The 19,915-nt window shown below is 42.5% G+C and overlaps 2 protein-coding genes across 5 annotated transcripts; one reads left to right on the top strand and one right to left on the bottom strand.

The window, feature by feature from the left end:
• Positions 1-1,275: 1,275 nt before the first annotated feature.
• LOC120683485 (probable DNA primase large subunit) lies at positions 1,276-6,984 on the bottom strand. Its single transcript, XM_039965562.1, has 20 exons — positions 6,731-6,984; positions 6,554-6,615; positions 5,993-6,096; positions 5,811-5,892; positions 5,660-5,719; positions 5,482-5,536; positions 5,112-5,131; positions 4,925-5,008; positions 4,782-4,846; positions 4,466-4,514; positions 4,344-4,391; positions 4,143-4,232; positions 4,007-4,066; positions 3,866-3,925; positions 3,581-3,655; positions 3,420-3,505; positions 2,730-2,823; positions 2,534-2,641; positions 2,348-2,426; positions 1,276-1,770 (listed from the first exon to the last, which is right to left on the bottom strand). The coding sequence occupies exons 1-19, from the start codon at positions 6,879-6,881 to the stop codon at positions 2,394-2,396; spliced, it is 1,386 nt and encodes a 461-aa protein (XP_039821496.1). The 5' UTR covers positions 6,882-6,984; the 3' UTR covers positions 1,276-1,770; positions 2,348-2,393.
• A 7,180-nt stretch (positions 6,985-14,164) lies between these two features.
• Positions 14,165-15,171, top strand: LOC120683798 (B3 domain-containing protein Os04g0386900-like). Of its 4 annotated transcripts, none has more exons than XM_039965881.1 (3): positions 14,165-14,379; positions 14,500-14,670; positions 14,778-15,171. In XM_039965881.1, exons 1-3 carry the CDS (start codon positions 14,212-14,214, stop codon positions 15,081-15,083), a joined length of 645 nt encoding a protein of 214 aa, XP_039821815.1. In that variant the 5' UTR covers positions 14,165-14,211; the 3' UTR covers positions 15,084-15,171. The 4 variants fall into 4 exon arrangements, with proteins under 4 accessions (XP_039821815.1, XP_039821817.1, XP_039821816.1 ...); XM_039965883.1 differs by having other exon boundaries at positions 14,244-14,379; positions 14,489-14,670; XM_039965882.1 differs by having other exon boundaries at positions 14,253-14,431.
• Positions 15,172-19,915: the final 4,744 nt, after the last annotated feature.

Below are 19,915 nucleotides of genomic sequence, written 5' to 3'. Positions count from 1 at the left end.
GATGAAAAATAACCTGAACCAGATTTATGAAAATCAATTATCAATATATATACTCCATCTATAAATGTATGATGTTTAGATCAAGCCAATTATTTCATGCCATATATTTAAATAGAGAGGGAATACATCAGTTTTAGATTGTGTTTCAATGTAACTTCTAAAATCTGATAAAATCGTGGTTAGCAATGTGTCTGAACATCTCATGTGCAGGGGATTAATCGACAGCCATGCCTACGAAAGAGGACTCTTATCATCTACAGACATCACATCATATTGATTACCTAAAGGCTTCAACCGCCGAGGTTCAGGCACGAAAATAAATCCACATGAAACGTTATAACAATAAATTAGGGTTGTATGCATCTACAAAAGGCCAAATTCCTTTTTCATTACTTAAAAATAGAAATGCACGTTATTAGGGGGTGGGGGCGAGGCATCTTTCTTGGTCTCAAAATGTTACGCTTTCTTTCTCCAATGAATACTAAGAACATATTCAATAATAGAGCAAGCTACACTAGGGCTTAGTGTGAATTCCCACACCAAGGTCCTTGGTCATGCCTGATTGGGGTTTTCTCACAATCTAACTGTGATGGGTAGCTAACCCAGATTGGAGTCCCTCACTTCATATATACTAGAAATTTTTCTGACAACATAATGTGAAATAATAATATAGCACACTAAACTATTTAGGTATTATTCAGTTTGAAAGGGATTGAAGAAGATTGAAGGGGTTGGAACAGATCAAATCTCCAAGTCAAAATCCCCTTGGGAAAGAGATTAACCGAACAAATCCTTAGAGATAACACTACATATAATTACTATGAGATGGACCTAATGTTGGCCTGGGCCTTTTGTGACCGCTTTTTTCTTGAGTTTTTCATGCATGTGGATAAGTGCCATGCAAAAGCCAAAAGGGCTATAAACCTCTAATAGTACTTGTTCTAAATCAATGACTAAACTTTAACTGTCTATGCGAAAGCCAAAAGGGCTAGAAACCTCTAATAGTACTTGTTCTAAATCACTGACTAAACTTTAACGGTGAACATACAGAAACAGTTCTTATTCTCCTTTCAATTAGCAAAAATCCTTTTACTTGGATACTGCTCAGAAGAGATGACGCCAGCAATTTAAAATAAAAATTTTTACATGAACTCAAAACACTCACTGAGGCTACTTGTACTTCAACAACTTATAAACACTTCCTACAAATTAGAAACAAAATACAAATGTCCACAGTTGTATATTTGCCTTCAAACCAAAGACGAGCTGTGGAGAAGAGTTTGATTTGTTCTATGTCCAACTATATATACTTGGAAGACCCACTTAAGATATCGATGATAAGTAACCCCAATGACATTGACAATTATCTAAGGAAGCAAAACAGAACAGAGATAGCAATGCAAACCTAAGGGGTGACAACACTTCCGCTTGGCTAACTACCTACATAATACATAGACAAAATCAAGCGATTCTATTCTACTTAAAGAAGCTTGACACTAACATAACATAACAGCAAAATCAGTGCTACTTTAATTCAATATGTTTCTTGATTCATTCGAGATTTGCAGGAATACACAAACACGAGCCTTAACCTGCTGTTGTTCGCAGCACTAGGTAACCCTTCTAGTATGCAATGTGGTGCCATCGCTTGTCCAGTATGACAGCCACTAGCTGGAGTTTGGAAACACCAGGTACCAATAGGATTCCAGCTAAGCATCTGGTATCCATCACATAATTGCATCAAGTGTGAATCTTTGGTTCAGCGTTGACCTGATCCATGGACAAAAGACAGTAATATGGAATTATCAGTGGGCGTGTAGCACAACTAGTGTAGAAAATCTGAAAGTTTATGCATGAGAATTGATAATGAATTCTTGTGTGGTGCTCCAAATCACAAGTAAAATGTTTGATGAAAATTCAATGTCCATAAATAACCTTACTGTTACCAAGAAAACAGACTAATTCTTGTTCTACACTTGCAAACTCACAGGAGAACTAGATTACTTGCATTTTAACATAAAAATCCCATTAAATCAGAGCTGCATGTTTAAACAAAGCCTTGGATGAGACAAATTAAAATATAACACATAAAATAAGACACACTCTTGGACAGTTTCACATCATGCATAAACCGAATTTAAGGTGTTACCAATAAAAAAGGGAAAGAAAATATCTAACAGAATTGTCAGAAGTCAAAGGGGGAACTCAGCATCACATATGCCGTAAACATCAAGTGGTGTACCACATGTCTGTGTTGTGTATCATCGCACACTAGAAATGCATCTATTCATGAGTAGTGGTTAACAATAGAGGTCAATATAAAGCAAAAGTTGAGTGTTATCCAAACCTGGTAACCTTTTGCAGATGGATGCTTTCTGCATCTGCAATACAATTTAGGTTGCTGATTGGCTCTCCACTGTTTGGTTCTGTGCATTAAATCCCGACATGTTAAATTGGAAGATTAGCTCAGGTAGATAATAGCAGCAAAGCACAAGAAAAACAGTCAAAGTGTATAGTAAATGACAGCACCCACTTTGGCTCGCAAAACTTTCTGACTTTCACTGAAATACTGATTTGGATGGTTGATTCCAGAATCACAGGAGACACCATGTGTTGCCTCAAAGGTCAATGTGCAAGCTAGCTGTATATTTCATTATGCAGATAAACTAGTTAGTTCAGGGATAGCATATTGCTCAGTTAAGCTAATGGCTATGAAGTACATAAAACACCTGGTAATGCCTGTTCTTCACTTTATCCATTATCTCTTCCAATGCATGCCCACCGACGCCCATTTTGTTGAGTGCGGCCCGCAAATTTTCATCACTGCAAATACAATAAAACAGAGGCAAATACATGGAGGCAAACATCAGGTACAAAGTAGGGCAGCATCATGGTTATCTTGCAACGTCACAAACTGGCATGGCAATTGGCAAGTGAACTTCACAACAAAATGCTATTTTGTATTAACCATAATCAAGGAAGAAACTATATCATGGACAAATATGAACAAGGAGACTAGACAACACCATATCAGCAATAATTACAAAAGCATATCTCACTGCTCTGCTTGGTAGCTTAGCATTGAACAATTTGGTTCAACCTGCCAGGTGCACTTAGTGATTAAACAAAATGTTCATTCTTATTCAGCTGCTTTTTTGGTACATTAAGCTTTTTTTTTCTCAGAAAAACTAGATTGGTGGGCTCTTGCTCCATTCGGATTTCTGGGCTTCAAAATGAAACCTTACTTCGACCTCAAAGTTCAGGAGTAGATCTAGTGACAAAAGGAGAGACTGGAAGAGAAGGTACAAACTGCTACTGCTAACATAAAGTTTAGTTTACTTATTAAAATATTGAGCACTTATCTACTCTGTTAGACTGTTAGTAACTGTCTATTGAGAAGACTAAGGATGAGGTTGTACCCAAAATGCCGATAAGGGCATCCATGATGATCTCCAACACCAGGTGTTGCAGAAATGATCTTTTGACAGGAATATGAAGTGTAATCCTGGAGCAGAATTTGAAAGAGTAAGAAATAACTCCAGTGCAATTTCAAGTTACACAAGTAGCAGGAAGGGCTTACTGTCCGTTTTCCTTCTTTTCCATAATTATGTCTGATGCTATAGGCATATTCCTTGTCAAACCGCTCGGAGCCAACCTTATCCAAACAAGATACAACATCAATGAGGCAATAGAAACTAGGATAACTTACATGTTCAGCTCAGGGAATTAATTGCTTAATTTTGTATTTCTCCAATCATATTGGCTTTGTGCACTGCTAGCATGCTACATGCAATAAGGTAGTGAAATACTCCTATAAAATGTTTGCATGACACAATATATGCATTATCTACAAAAAGATAGATACCTTCTGAGAAAATTCCGCTCTCCAAAATGCCAGGGCGTCCTCCAACTTTAGTCCAGCACCCTAGGTCATGATTTTCAGAAGTCATGAATGTGGCATAATTGTAGGTAGATCAAAGTTTAGTTTAATTCATTTAACTATTACCTTAAGGAAAAGTCCAAACTGCATTCGACCACCATGCTTCAGATGATGGTTTTCTCTCAACTGCAATATAAAAGAAAACACTGAGCAACCTGGCAACAAGGTACGCATATCACCAAGAACATATAAGGTGTCTCACCTTATCTAGCATATGCCGCATACAAAGAGGGAAAGAACTTTTAGCCAGTTGGTCAATATCCTTTAGAGATATTTCAACAGCATCCTTCGGCTGTGTGAAACATTATAGTTTAAGAAAACTTAAGTCAAAGCAACAGCACTAAAGGAAAATGTAGTTAAATACCCAGAAAATCAAGCATACTGCAAAGGCGAGACAGCATACCTGAGAGTAATCAGGTCCAAAATATGCATTGCTTAATGCTTCGACAATCTGTAAAAATAAAATTAGGCATCACTGAAGATATAAAAGGATCTGTTCTGAAAGAAAGTGGAACTGATACTTACAGGAGTCAACCTGTCCTTTTCTTGTTCCTTTATTGTTGCCGTCCATTTTCTGTATAATAATAACTAGTGAGCACTCAGTTTAGAACTTAATCCCAACTGCTGTTGGAAAGTGTCACTGGAATGCAAGAACTGGAACTTTTGGAAAATGTGATCTTTTTTTTGCGAGAGCTTATGTGAATTAAATCCTTTCCTAACATAAAAAATGGTGTAGGTACAATATTTAAAGTCACAAGATACCTTTCTGACAGAAAAATCAACTAAGCAGGATTCCTAAACATGTTACATAATAACGGAGCAAAGTTAATGTATACTGTACCTGTTTGTTAAAACAAGTGCCTTTGAGATATTGCACCGGAATTGAGTAACCACTAATGAAACCACCTAGGAAATCATACATGTATGTTCATAGAGAGCACCAATCAAAACAATAACTGGAATAATAAAATATTCAGTGCAAACCTGACTCATCGCCACATAAGCATAGCCTTTTGAAAGAAACACTCGGCGGCTGGCAACAAGATCAGGAACTTCTTCAAAAGGTACCTTAATTGTATTGAAATATGATTTACTTCGAGTTATTATTTGCACAAAACAAAAGTTTTAAATGGGTACAGAAAAAAAGACTAAAACAGGTACATGTATATACCTTGAAGAACACAGACTCAACTGCCAAAAAAGAAAAGGTACCAAATTAATTTAGCTTTCAGTGAAAGAAGAAATAATAGAATGACACTCAACTCAAAGAGCAAAAAGAACAAATGGAAAATTATGACAAGGTTAACACAGTAATGGTTTCATGACTGTTCTATACAGTACAACACATTTCCTTTAGAAAGAACCGAAAGTTCAGTCATAATGGTACATCTGCTGCTTCAGTACATTAACAGCCTAGATGGTCCACAAAAGTATGAATCATAGAGAAACATCTTATTCTGTAACTAATCCTAACACCCGGTTGGAAAAGCAATCTGCAATAAATTGAGTGGAAAGAAGTGGTGATAAGAAATGGTGTGTACCATTTGCAGATTGACCAATGGAACGTGCAACTTGGCTCAACTTGTCTTTCACAACCTATAATATGTCAACATTCATTACTTCACCAAGAAAACAGGAAAAAGGAAAAACACTACACTTTTACATTGCTAAGCATCAAGATCAAAGTCCTCAACAATAATACTAGTGGACATTCAGTACCTCAAATTCTGAGTGTGGCAATGCTTTGTAAGGCAGTTGAAACTCAGTCATAAGCATCCTCTGAAACAGAATGTACAACAAGCAACAATTAAAGCATAAATGCATTATTATTTTCCTTTATCAATTCTATGATAAACAGATAGGAACTGACCTGTGATTCAGGACTCTCAAGCCGAAAGCGATACCGAAAAAGTGAAGTCTCCATGGAGAGAAACCACTTTCGTAATTCTTCCCTGGGTGGTGTATCAAATTCAACTCTTCATTAAGTTGGTCAAAAGAACCATCAGTCTTAATATAGTGCACCGAATATGACCGTATAAATATTATGCTTACGTTCTGCAATAGACTAGGCGGAGCACAAAGTGTGATATTATATCCTTGTTCAAAGTCTCTGCTGGATCCTGGTGCCTCATGTGTGTCTTCCACAACTCACTGACCTGATGTACCAAGAACAATGCATTTCTTTTTAAATGCAATTTGGACAGTTGTCAGACTACATCGCTAAGTCTGTAACAAAGGGTTGATGCTATGCAGAGAGCAACAATTCTAACTACAAAATCAAATCACAGTTAAGGCCAGAAGGTAAGGAGAAAATACATATGACCCTTACGGGACACTAAACATCTACATGAACAAATAGTAATTTTTTTTGGAAATTTCAAAAAGTAGCACGTTAATTTCCAGAAGAGCCTAGCGACTTTCCCCCATTTTCTCTAGCAAAATCCAACTCAGAACAATGTTTAAATCTACACAAGACCGCAAAATGCATTGAAACTTGCACCTACTTCTGCGCAAAATCGAATTCGTTTGAAAAAAAAATAGTCCAAACATAGTCCCATTCCCAAATTTCCCTGTAGTAACGAGAGAGCAGCTAGGGAGAACCGAATCGCTCACCAGCTTCTCCATCTCCTCCGGCCTCTTCCCCCGCGAGAGCCCATCCGAGATCCCCTTGAGAACTGCCCACCACAGCGCAGCGAGACGCGCCGCACGCCAACCGTTAGCCAGATCTGAGGAAGCAAGGCAGGATGCTTTTTTTTTTCTTTTGGCTAGAAAAGAGGCAGGAGGCCGCACCACGGAGGCGGTCGATGGCGAAGAGCTCGAACTCCTCCAGCCGCACCTCCAGCTGCGGCGCCGCCCGGTAGGTCGGCAGGGCCCCCGCGCCGCCTCCGCCGGCGGCGGCGGCTGCGGCAGCGAGCTGCCGGTGGGACCGCACGATCTCCATGCGGCGTAGGCTGTCGCGCGGTCGCGGAGCAGGACCCTCGGCCGGAAGGCTTCGGTGGCCGGTGCACTGGCGTCGGAGATTACGGGGCGGGCGGGCGGGCGGCGGCTGTGGCCTGTGGGGGTGGAGAGTGGGAGAGGGTGGCGGGAGAAAGAAAATTGGGGACGCTTTGGCGGGAGAAGGACCTGCTTTTCCCGCGGCGGCGCCGGTGGGCCGTACTAGCATCAGATCCCTGTGGGCCTTGGGCCTAGCCAGCAAGGCTTTTCACGGTAAAAGCCAGCAAGGCTTTGCGCATCGGCGTTTTTTCTATTTTTATATTTTTTAAAAACGTTTTTTACAGAAATATATTTTTGGTTTCACAATTTATAGTTTTATACTCCTACCGCCCGGCCTATAGGCCCCCTGTCGCCCCCCTGCCGGGCGGTAGAGACCTATATGTAATTAAAATTTAAGTTTTATTGCATGGAGGCCCCTACCGCCCGGCATGGGGGTGGCAGGCTCCCCCCAATATAAAATTTGAGGTCCGCCCCTCCCCCCACCTGCATTTGCAGCAAACAACATCCATAGAGGGGAAAAGGAGAGACGTGGGGTGAGAGAGGGAGTTGCAACAGCGAAGTCCTGCCGGATTTTAGATTCGAACCGCAGGTAACCAATATTTCTCAACTTTGTCATTCTAAATTTTTTGTATTTTTAATTCTATGATTAGTGTTTTTTATAATTGTAACCGCTTAGGGTTCGGATTAGTGGTTATAATTAAAGCGTACCATGGTTTTAGAAACTGGTTTAATTAAAATTAAGTCTTTGAATGGCCAGATATGTCGAGCAAGGTGGCGTTTCAAGTTCATTACAGTGATTTCTATAGAATTACTCGTGATTCCTATAGAGTAAATCTATCAACATTGAAACGAAAACAGTGCAGTCTAGATAAACCCCTAAAGAGGAGTTTTGGTTCCATACGCAAATGGCTTCACGGGAAGTTCAATGTGAATCCAAATACTCATTTGCTTACGGTTCATACCGTGACTTCCTGGGAAACAAATGGGGATTTCTGGGAGTTGACGCTTATAAGTAGTACGGAAGAATGGAAACATTACATGCACGCAGCTCTTAAAAGAGGGTGGCCTCTTGCAATGGTAATTCAGATTCACCAGAAGGTCGGTGATTTAAGTGAAGGATCAACACACACAACATATGACTGGAATGAAGAGTTAGAAGAGGATAAAGAAGAAGAGAACGTACAAGCTCCAGAACCAGAACCAGAACCACAAGGTTTAGCAGATGAAGGCGAGCGGATACCTAGAATTGTGGAGGACATGGAGAAAAAAGACCAGGATGCACAAATAATGGAGCAATGTGGGGATTCATCGGACGATGAGGACGATGAGCGCTTCCCAGTGCTAGGTGAATGGCGTGAAGAGGGTTTTGGAAATCCAGGGGTACAAGATATTAGATGTCCGGAGTTTGAATACAGAGTGAATGAGGTCATACAAGGGGCAAAGTGTCGTACCATTGAAGATGTGAAGGATGATGTGAAGGTCTGGGCTATATCTCTGAGGAAGGAATTCAGAGTGTTGAAGTCTAGCAGTAAAGAATACGAGGTGAGGTGTGCAGATAGAGACTGTACATGGCGAGTGCATGCCTACAAGAGGAAGTTTAAAACACACTGGGAATGTTCAATTTTTACACCATATACTTGTAGATTGACAGGTGTTGTGGGACATCACCGTAATATCACATCTACTTTCGTGGCCAAGAAGATGTATGGGGTGATTCTTGACAAAATGGATTACGAGCCTGCATTGATAATTAGGGACATTGAACAGAATTTCCAGAAGGTTTGGCACTTATGAGGCTTCATATGACAACCTACCTCGTATGCTTGAAGCAATTGTGAACAGAAATCCTGGAAGTGCTTTTGACACATACAGTGTACCGAGCTTGTTAGGGGGGCCAAGCATTTTGCTGCGAGTTTTCTTCTGCATTGGTGCATGTGTGTGGGCCTTCATTTACTCCATTTCTGTTCTGTGTATTGACGGCACTTTCCTGACAGGGAAATATAAGGGAACAATATTGACGGCGATCGGAATTGATTGCAACAAGCAGATAGTTCCCATCGCCTTTGCCTTTGTTGAGAATGAGAACACAGAAAGCTAGTACTGGTTTCTTGAATGTCTAAAAAATCACGTTGTTGCTGGAAGGCCTAATGTTTGCCTTATCAGTGATAGGCATGCCGGTCTCCCTGCAGCTATAAGTCAGCTCCAAGAAGGTAGTCCATTTTCACCTCCTATATGGCTAGATGTTGTCAGTAGGTGGTGTGTGAGGCATATGGCTGCTAATTTTTATGAGCGGTTTAAGAATAAGGATCTGATGAATTTGTTAAAGCGATTGTGCACTCAGAATCAACAGAGGAAGTTCGATGCTTTGTGGGGTATAATTGATGACATGAGCGCCGAATTGCTTAAGAGCCAGACCTCATCATCCAGCAGGAGACGTTCTACAAATTCATTAGTTCGAGCTACTAAACCATTTACACAGTGGATTGATGGTGCACCTAAAGAGAAGTGGTCACTTCTGTATGACACAGATGGGAGGCGTTACGGGATCGAGACGACCAACCATGCTGAGTGTTACAATATGATAATGCGTCGTGTTCGTGGATTTCCTCTTGTTGGCATTGTTGATTTCATCATGTATAGATGTGTAAGGTTGTTGGCGCTCCTTAAGTATCCGTTTTATCCCTTGTTTATCCTTGATAATGGCATGAATTCAATATCAAAATCACTAACTGTCCTAACCCCGGCCTAATTATTGGTCATTTTCACATATGCACATATATTTTGGAGGAACTTCGTTTTTGCAGGTTTTTGGCCTATTTTGGAGCATGAAATGACGAGGCCCGTGATCGAGTACTAACACGGAGAAAGACGAAGGCCAAAGCCCAAAGGAAGGACCAAAGCCCATGTTGATTCGAAGCACATTCATGCACATCCATCCTCCAAGAGAACCCAAAGGACCGAGCCCACGAAGATGAGATTAAGATACTTCGGGATTAAGCAAAGCAAATGAAAATTTAAGGAAGGATTCCCTATCCTATCCTTTCCTCGAAGATATCTCCAAGATAACGACGTCCAAAGGGGTGCAATTGTGAAGGACAGAAACTCTAGAAGATGCGAGGAGTCTACACGTGAAAAATGAGACCGAGGCGAGCCCGAAAAGGGGTAGGCCGGCCGGCCTAGGCCTATGGGGCCGGCCGGCCCAGCCCGTTTTCGAGTCGGTTTGGCCTCTCCTTCGACCGGTGGCTTCATCGGCTTATAAATAGCTCCCACCTTATTCAACTCGGGACATCCATCCAACCAGAACTCGATGAAAACCTAGGGCCAAGACCGGAGGGAGACGACGGCCGCTGCAAGTCTTCGAAGTTGTCTAGGAGATGGCTTAGGCCATCCCTAGCCGCCATGGCCTCCCTGCGAGGTTGTGCCATGGTGGAGTTCATGAGCTAGTTGGAGTCGTCAATGGTATGTACTCGGTGGTGACGATCCAAACGAATCTATTATGTGAGTAATGATAATCATGTCTTCCGAATCTATTAGCGATCATGTTCTCCTCTTTCGATTTCGTTCTTCTCTTTGGGTTCGCTTCATCTTAGATCTATTATCGAGATAGATCACTTAGCATGATCTTGTAGTCATGGTGGCTAGAGGTTCATGGCGGAACTACCAGAGGGGGTTCGACTTGCTTCAGGGTATTTCGTTCAAAAGGGGGGCGTCGTGACAGGCCGTCTCCACAGAGTAGGCGGAGTATCGAGGGATCGGATTGGAGATTTTGAGTTTAAAGATGCTTTTGATTGAGATGCATGATTTATCCGCTCGTTAGCTTGAACTACAACTAGATGACGATAGGCCTAGTCATATCTTTGGTTTTGCTATGATTTAGCCTATGTTCATGGATGAGATCAACCTTCACATATCACTCATATCTATTAAAGGTTTACCCTTTATATGCAATCTATGCTTCATGTTAGGATAGATCCATTAGATTAGATGGAAAACCTTAGGTAGTTCTTTGTCGATCCACGGATTGATAAACCTTGGGGGGAATACTCTAAGGGAAAAGCTACACGAACCGTGCGCTTGCGGTATACAAATCGGGGCGCTAAGGAGCGTCAACAAAGGTATTTTAGGGAGCGGTACGCATCAGCCACTTCCTTACTTCATGATCCAGGAGTGCGTTTTTGCGGAAGGGTCAATGAGTACATGGAAAAAAAGATGGAAAAGGCTCGATTTCACTCAGTTATATCGATGGGCACAAAAGAGCAAAGGTTTGAGGTATCATGCAGGGACAGGACGGGACAGGGTATCCGCAGATAAAGGGTAATTCAAGAAGTTTTGATAACCATTGACGGGAGGGTGTTCTGCAGATGCCAAAAGCCAAAGGTGCATCACTTACAATGCTCCCATGTCATCGCGGTTTGTTCTGTATCTGGGTTAGATGCTGCGTCATATGTTTCTCACTATTTCACAAAGGAAGCCGCTGCATAGACTTGGTGTCATGAGATATACGGCATCGGTATTCTATGACCATTCACTCAACAAAATTCCCATCCAATGCTCATCCCAGATCCAGCTATGAAGAGGGGCATAGGCCGACGGCAGACGCGTCGTATCCAGAACGGAATGGACGAGTCCGAGGTTGGAAAGAAGAAAAAACGTTGCAACTTGTGTGGAGCAGACAGTCACACTTCCAAGAAGTGACCACAGCTTTCAGTACCCACTGCTGCTGCCGAGGCTGGACCTTCCGGGAATCCGACGGATGGATCGGCTCCACCTACAAGAATTCGTCGCATCTAGTTGTGCACGCAACAGCTTGCAATGTATTTATGTGTACAAAACTAAGTATATTATGTATATACTATGTCTAGATGTATTGTTTAATTAGTTGGCAGTGCATATTTCTCTCGAATTTGGTTGTAACGAATGAAACCTTCAATGTAATATGTTATGTGGTATTTTGTTTAACGTTCTATTTATATTTCGTTCATTGTATCTTATGTGGTATTGTATCATAGAGCCACACGGGGTTCAAGATTTACAAATAAATATAATCATTGCAATCAAACATAGCAAACATATAAGTATTGCAATTAAAGGTACAGGAGGTCTGCCGTCCCGTCACAATTTACATCACAATTTAAAACCGATGAACATCATATGTTATAGATCATGTCATGAAATCATCTAGGTCGTCATCCCAGTTGACAGATGGTGGTGCTGTAGGTGGTGTAGCGTGACTTGACGAACCTCTCGACTTTCCCTTTCTCTCTTTTCTGGTTCTAGATTTATGTACAGGGGGACAAACATCATGTGTTGGAGGCCATGGTTTTGGGGGCATGAAGTCATCCATATCGTCATCCCAGTTAACACAAGTTGGTGCTTGAGGTGGTGCAGCATTACTTGACGAATCTCTTACCTTTCCCTTTATCTCTTTTCTGGTTCTAGATTCGTGTACAGGGGGAGGAATATCATGTGTTGGAGGCCATGGTTTGGGGGCATGAAGTCATCCATATCGTCATCCCAGTTAACACAAGTTGGTGCTTGAGGTGGTGCAGCATGACTTGACGAACCTCCGGTCATCTGTTCTTGCGGAGGCCAAGAACTATCACCCGAAGATCTTCTCCACCTCCTTCGTCTAGTTTGCGGCATAAGTCCACCGAAGATACATACCAATTTACGAAAATTTGGTATCGATTTGTTAATCAACTCCGTGTTCTCGGGGTAATCCTAGCATATAATTACACAATAATTTTACTATTTCGTAAATATGGATTACAAATGACGGACGAGATTAGAACTGAATAAGAGTTACCTTAATGTGCATCTCATACACCTCTGACTGCATCCATATCTTTCAAGTATTTTGTAGGAATCCAATAACATTAGGATGATTCGCTAGTTCACATACCCTCATGTATATCTTCCGACGTTCTAGCAGGTGTTCCTTTACATCTTGCGTTGTAATACCTCGAAATAATGTGAAATATTTAAACTCAACTAATTTTGAGAACACCATCTCTATTGTACCGTCCGCTAATACATCAACTTCTTACTGATTACAAGATGTGTCATGATCTCAAGTATTATACTAGATTTTTCTTCGGTCCATGAAAATCCTCCAAAATTGGAGGCAGCCATTGCCTTATGCTGCAATATTTAGAAACAAGTTTAATACTATATTTCACTATCCAAAATTTAATTCTATTTTAATTTATAATTAATTTAGAAACAAGTCTGTAATAAATTGAAATTTTAATACTGAAATGAAATTTTAATACTATGGCATTAATTAAATTAAATTGCTTTACAATATTAATGGATTCATACGTAACTTACCTGCAGATCACAAGTGCGGAATCTGGCAGGACTTCGCTGTTGCAACTCCCTCCCTCACACCACGTCTTTTTTTCCCTCTATGGATGTTGTTTGCTGCAAATGCAGGTGTGGGGGGCCTCAGCTTTTATATTGGGGGGAGCCTGCCGCCCCCCTGCCGAGCTGTCGGCCTGCCTGCCGCCCCTCCACCGAGCGGTAGGGACCTCCATGCGATAGAACTCAAATTTTAATTACATATAGGTCCCTACCGCCGCGCAGGGGGCCGGCCGCCCGCCGGGCGGTAGGCCCCCTGCCGCCCCCTGCCGGCGGTAGGGGTATAGAAATGTAAATTGTGAAACCAAAAATATATTTCTGTAAAAAATATTTTAAAAAAATAAAAAATAGAAAAAACACTGCGTAACGCAGATCTCCAAATCTGACCTAGGCCCTGTTTGGATGGGTATATCCAAAATTTTGGATCAAGGAATCTTGTTATTTAGAAGTACTAAATAAAGTCTAATTAAAAAACTAATTGTAGAACTCTAGGGCTATTTTTCGAGACGATTCTAACGAGGTATATTAATCAACGATTAGTGAAAGGTTATTGTAGCATCACTGTAGTAGATCATGACTAAATTAGGTTCATTAAATTCGTCGCGCCAAATTACACTTATCTGTGAAATTTTTTTACAAATAGACTTTATTTAATATATCATGCATGCAAGATTCCTTGATCTAAAATTTTGAATATGGGCATCCAAACAGGGCCCTAGCCCAAACCTGGCTAGGAGCATTTTTCTTAACCATTTTTATGGCGCAATAATTCGTAGATGCCAATAATTCGTGAAAGGTTTCAATTGGTCCAATAAGTATTTAACGAGCATCTTGGACGTGTATAGCCTGAATCGTTTGAACAGGTGCCAGATCAAAGTATGGTGCGAGCTCCACTGTGATCTCGTGAGTCGTGACCCATGAACAGGACGTGTTCACTCCTCTGTGATCTCGTGACCCGTGGGTCTGTGAATATCAGTACTAGTAGCAGGCTAGCAGCTTGGCACTGCGACGAGCAGGAGGCGCGCCCTGGGTTTCTTCCTCCTCCCTTCCGTCCTCCCGTCCAGCTAGCAAACCCAATCCCCGTCGTGCGCATCATTCCTTCCTCCGTTTAACCGCAAGGGTTCTTGTTTATTCGAGGCAAGAAGTTCGCGACTCACGGTTGATTTTCTGTATATGCTGATGTGATATCTTCAGTGTTCATTCAGGCAGAGGAAATGGCCTCGGATGCAGCTCCCAAGGGTAAATCGCCGGTGACCTCCTCCGCGGCGGACGGACCTGATGATGATCAGCTCCAGCCCGGGACCCTCCCTCTCCTGGGGAAGCCGTACTTCGCGTGCATCATGTGCAAGTCCCATGTCCGCCCGCCGTTCCAAGTGGTACTGCCACCCTGCTCCTCGTGCATCATCTCCAGTTGTCCGCTCTAATCTCTGGACATTGATCGAAACCGCTGGAGTGGATGGACTCGTCTCGTGCCCGGTCGCAGGTGGTCCCCAGGTCGCTGGCGCCGTTCCTCCCGGCGGCCACGGCGCCCGCGACGGTGGCGTGGCGCGGCCGCTCCTGGGGGATGCGCTTCACGGGGGGCCGCCAGATCCAGCGCCTCGAGGCCGGGTGGCGGGGCTTCGCGCTCGACGCCGGTCTCCGCCTCGGCGACGCCTGCGTCCTCGAGCTGGTGGAAGGCGGCCCGGAGGGCGTGGTGTTCAGGGCGCAGGTCCTCCGTGCCGACATCCCCGCCGCGATCCGGGGGCGCGCCGGCGGGGACACATCGGCCAGCCCCATCCTCATCGACTGATGTGCGTAGCTGTAGCTTGATGCACTGAGATGTGGGCAGAACTGAAACCTGATGTTTCTTTCGTCAGTAATCGTGCCGCCTGGAGTTATAAACCGTCGCTCTCTAAAATCTTAGCTTTCTTAAAAAAAAATTGCACACTATCCATCACATCGAATTTTCGAACACATGCATAAAGTATTAAATGTAGTTGAAAAAATAATTAATTACACAGTCTAACTGATTAGTACGAGTTGAATCTTTTAAACCTAATTATTTCATAATTAGACATTATTTGTCAAATAACAACGAAATGTGCTATAACCCAAATTTTTTCATCAACCAAACACATTTCGATGCTGAGATGCCTTCTTTTGCTCACTGCCAACTTAGGCTGTAGATATGCTGCTACGGTGTTGTTGACACTTGACACCGGGGCACGAAGAACAGGGCGGAGGTAAAGATCATTCTTCCTTCGAACTTCATGTCATGCCCATCTTCTCGGTCATGCATGTCCAGCTCGTTTGGCTCCATCCCAGCTAGAAGCTTCCATTCCAAGTGGTAGAGCAGGGAGGCACAAGCACAAGCTCCATGATTTCAAGTGGTAGAGCAGGGAGGCAAGCACATCCTCCGTCCAGCCCCAAATGGTATGAACTCAAAGTCCGTGCCCTTAAACCTTTCAAAAAAAATGTCCGTGCCCTTAAAGTAAGTCGATCTTGCCATTGCCGCCGCGGCTGCTGACCTTGAGAAGCAGCCTAGCAGAGGGGGATGAGAGCCACCAAGAAGAGGCACAGGTAGGAGGCGACCGGCTCCACGGCCACGGCTCGATGCTCATCAGTCAAACATATGCCAGCTTGGAACGCTCAAAAACAAACACTGCCGCCGCTTGTAGAAAATACTCTGAAGACGTTGACAAGGTAGCTACTGCAAGAAGTTGCAGAGAATGAGAATCTCAAACATACAAAAGTTTGTCTCGTGGCCCATTTCGAACGGGGAAACCTCGGCATCAGGCACACTACGAGGAATGAATCAGAACGGGTGTTGTCCTATGCGGAGATGCTGCTAATCCATCCATGGGTGCAAGGATCCCGATCGGAAGATCACGAGGGGCACACTGAGATTCTGAACCTCAGAAGAATCAGAGAGAACTCCCGCTTTTCACCCCTCCATTTGAGATGTGCCCTTCAGATGTGTTGCTTAGTGCAGTGGCATGGATAGTGTAAGGTGCTTAACGTAAGTGGTAAGGCTTTCACTCTCATTAAGTACAGTGGCATATTTGCCCTGCCCCTTCAACCTCAACTGAAATACTACCTCCGTTTTTATTTAGGGGCCTTTGTAGAAATCCTTACAAACTTGCCTAATTTTGACCATATCAATCTCTTTATAACAACTTACAGTGGAAACACACACGTTGTAAGCTAAAATTGTCTCACCTTCAAGAATGATAGAATATTTGTGCTATCTTATCTGTAGGGATCGCTTGTTCCACATTCTTGACTTGATTCAGTCAGACCATGGACTCTGTAGTCAGACCCGGCCTCTTCATTAAACTTATCTGCATCCCTTAATTATTCCACATTCTTGAGTTGATTTTACTCAGCCATGCACTCCTTAGACAGCCCTCGCGCTTCACTCAAATCATCTGCACCCGTTAGCCCTGCAAATGGGGTGAAAACCAAACTATACCCACACCAATCAATTGTCACGAGGAAAATTAATATTACCCACTCCACTCCAAACCCGTTTCCCAATAAACTATTAGTCAAACTATAGTTACAACCCATTAAGAACTTGTTTCCCAAAATAAGTTTATAGTATAGGTATTGCCACACTATTTTGCACAGAGTAGCAGCCAGTCATATTTGCTGTGTTAGCTTGGTTGTGGCTGGTGACTGGTGCTGATTTGTTATGAGAGAACAGTACTGCTGACTGGCTGGTAGCTGGTAGCTGGTGTTGATTTAGTATGATAGAACAATACTGCTGGCTAGTTGGCTGACAAGCCAAACGAACAGAGCGATTGAGTGATTTCCAAAAAAATTCAGTCAATTTCGACAAAATTTTATAATGTGAATACGATGTTTTATTTTAAGGTCCGGCTCTTTACGTGGGGCTCATGTGTAGGTCTAGCGTACCGCTTTACATAGAGTAGTTGTCAGTCATACTGAGTTATCTCCCAACAAACTTCAGTTAAGTTCGACAAAATTTTATATTGTGAATGTGAGGTGGTATTTTTAGGGTCCAACTCTTGACGTGGGGCTCAAGTGTAGTTCTAGTCACACTGTTTTGCACACAGTAGTTGTTAATCATACTGAGTAATCTCCAACAAATTTCAATCAAGTTTGATAAAATTTGATAGTGCGAACGCGATGTTTTATTTTCAGGGTCCGGCTCTTGATGTGGGGTCCACGTGCAGTTCTAACCATACTGCTTTCTACAGAGTAGCTGCTATGCATGCTGAGTAATCTCCAATAAATTTTAGTCAATTTCGATAAAATTTTATAGTGTGAAGTGTGAACGATTCTAATATCCGGCTCTTGACGTGGCCCACGTGTAGTTCTAGCCACGCTGTTTTGCACAGAGTAGCTGCCAGTATGAGTCGTCTTCAACAAATTTCAGTCAATTTCAATACAATTTTGTGGTGTAAACGTGTGATTTTTAATTTTAGAGTCCGACTCTGAATGCGAGACCGATATTTTTATATAGTTATAGTTTTACATAAAGTATCCATTTCAACCCACCCCAATCAACCCTAACCCGTATTCCGTCCTATTATCTACTATCTGGTACAGCCCATTTTAACCCCCCATATCCATTCCACTTCAAAACCCAATCCATACAACCTATTTGAACCCAAACCATTAGCAGGGCTACACCCATAAAGCAAAAAAAAATGATAAATTTGCCCACAAAATATATGTATGATCTCACACCATGCCTGGTAGAGGAACGGCCTTGTTTGGTTTGTTTCTTGCTATGGAATAGTAACATTTTGACCGCTAATTACGGTTTCAAACAAAGCCAGTTTACAAAACCAATTTCAGAACTCCCGCGCTAGGAACCCTGAAGAATCTAATGATGCCTTTGACCGCGCGATTAGAGGACGGTTACTGTAACATCACTGTAGGCAATCATCGATTAATTACCGTCATTAGATTCGTCGCGAAAAGTTACACCCATTCTTAAAAAAGTTTTGCAAATATACTTTATTTAGACCACCATGCATGCAAGATTCTCTTCTCGAAAAATATGCGCGCCAGGAGAAAGAGATAACCAAACAAGGCTCGCAGTTGGCGGGTTGTAAAAGAAAGACAATCAGAAAAAGATTTATATAATTATTTATATAATTCTGAAAAAGTTTTGTGTCTCTTTTCATAATTTATATACTCGCATTGGTTGCTGAAATGGTTACTGTTCACTACAGGACACAGAGCCTAAGGCCGGTTTGCATACGGCAAAGCTTTTGCCGTGTGTAACACACGGCAAAGACCCCACGGCAACCAAGCATCGGCAAAGTGCCTCATTACCGTGACTTTGTCATGTGTCAGAACAACACTCGGCAAACATTTTTCGGAAAAAAAAAACCACCGCCGCCGGCCGCCGTCACCACCAGCACGCCGCCGGCCAGGAGAGGAGGGGAGGGGCGGCGCCCGCAGGCCTCCGCCGGCCGTGGCCGGGCCGCCACTCGTGGCCGCGCCCGTGATCGCTGCCGCCCGTGGTAGCAGCAGCCCGAGGCCGTGGGGGCCGCCGCGCGAGGCCGCGCCGCCGCCGCCCTAGCCGTCGGAGCCGCCTGCCGCCGCCCGAGGGCACCGGGGCCGAGCGCGAGGCCGCGCCGCCGCCGCTGCCGGACAGCCGCACCCGACGCCGCCTACGCCGCCGCCCTGAAGAGAGAGGAGGAGAGAGGCGCGAGACAGAGGGAAGAAGAAGGCGATGGTGGGGATGGATCCGTGGGGAAGGAATTCAGCCAATAGGAAGGCTTCATTTTAAAGTCCTAGATTGCTGATGTGGCGGGTTGTGTTTTTTTGATGGCCTTATACTGTATTTTTGGATGGCCATATACTGTATTTTTGGATAGATAAATAAGCTCAAATAAAAAGTGCTCAACTAGAAAGTTTTCGATCTCAACGATCTCTACAACTTCGGTATAGAAATTAATTACATCCGAGACCATTTAAAATTTTTAATTTTGAAATCAGATTGCTTAAAATTTACTTTTGAAGTACTAAACAATCTCAAATAAAAAAGTTTTCAACTACAAAAATTTATATTTTGTTGTGTTGTACAACATTGGTATATATTTTAAAATATTAAACAATCTCAAATACAAAAGTTGACAACTACAAAGTTTTAGATTTAATTGTGTTGTACGACTTTGGTATAAACTTTTTTTTGCATATGAGATCATATAAAAAAGTTCAACATATCATGTGATATTGATTACTTGCAAAAAAAATTATAATTAGCAAACTGATCCAAAATTTAATCGAATTATGGCATGAAACAACCTAAGTTGTGTTTTGCAAATACAAAAAATTTTAAAGTCAACCGTCAATTCGTTCGTAACATTTAGTAGAAACCTATACGACTCCTTCTCAACTCTACAGATCTTCTCTACAGATGTTTCGATTTATAACTACTGTAAGGGCAAATTTGTGCGAAACATTCCAATTTTTTTTCATAGTATCCACACATGAAATAATGACAGCACGACAAATTTCATGATTTTTGGAATTTGTTTGTTTTTATTAGAATTTTAAAATGATTTGGGGAACGTTCTGGATCATGGTTTGTTACCAAGATCTTCAAAATTTACTTCTGTTTCAGGCACACATGCTTACATTGGACTCGCTATTATGTCT

This window comes from Panicum virgatum, chromosome 7N, assembly GCF_016808335.1.
Source record: "Panicum virgatum strain AP13 chromosome 7N, P.virgatum_v5, whole genome shotgun sequence".
Taxonomy (NCBI): domain Eukaryota; kingdom Viridiplantae; phylum Streptophyta; class Magnoliopsida; order Poales; family Poaceae; genus Panicum; species Panicum virgatum.
This window is presented reverse-complemented; position numbering and strand designations above follow the sequence as displayed.

Coding starts and splice junctions, on each gene's coding strand:
- LOC120683798 (XM_039965881.1), top strand. CDS start 14,212: ATGAACAGGACGTGTTCACTCCTCTGTGATCTCGTGACCCGTGGGTCT. Junction 14,380..14,499: donor TAGCAAACCCAATCCCCGTC/GTGCGCATCATT, acceptor GTGTTCATTCAG/GCAGAGGAAATGGCCTCGGA. Junction 14,671..14,777: donor TCCGCCCGCCGTTCCAAGTG/GTACTGCCACCC, acceptor GCCCGGTCGCAG/GTGGTCCCCAGGTCGCTGGC.
- LOC120683485 (XM_039965562.1), bottom strand. CDS start 6,881: ATGGAGATCGTGCGGTCCCACCGGCAGCTCGCTGCCGCAGCCGCCGCC. Junction 5,720..5,810: donor TTGAGAGTCCTGAATCACAG/GTCAGTTCCTAT, acceptor ATTCTGTTTCAG/AGGATGCTTATGACTGAGTT. Junction 5,009..5,111: donor TTGAGTCTGTGTTCTTCAAG/GTATATACATGT, acceptor AATACAATTAAG/GTACCTTTTGAAGAAGTTCC.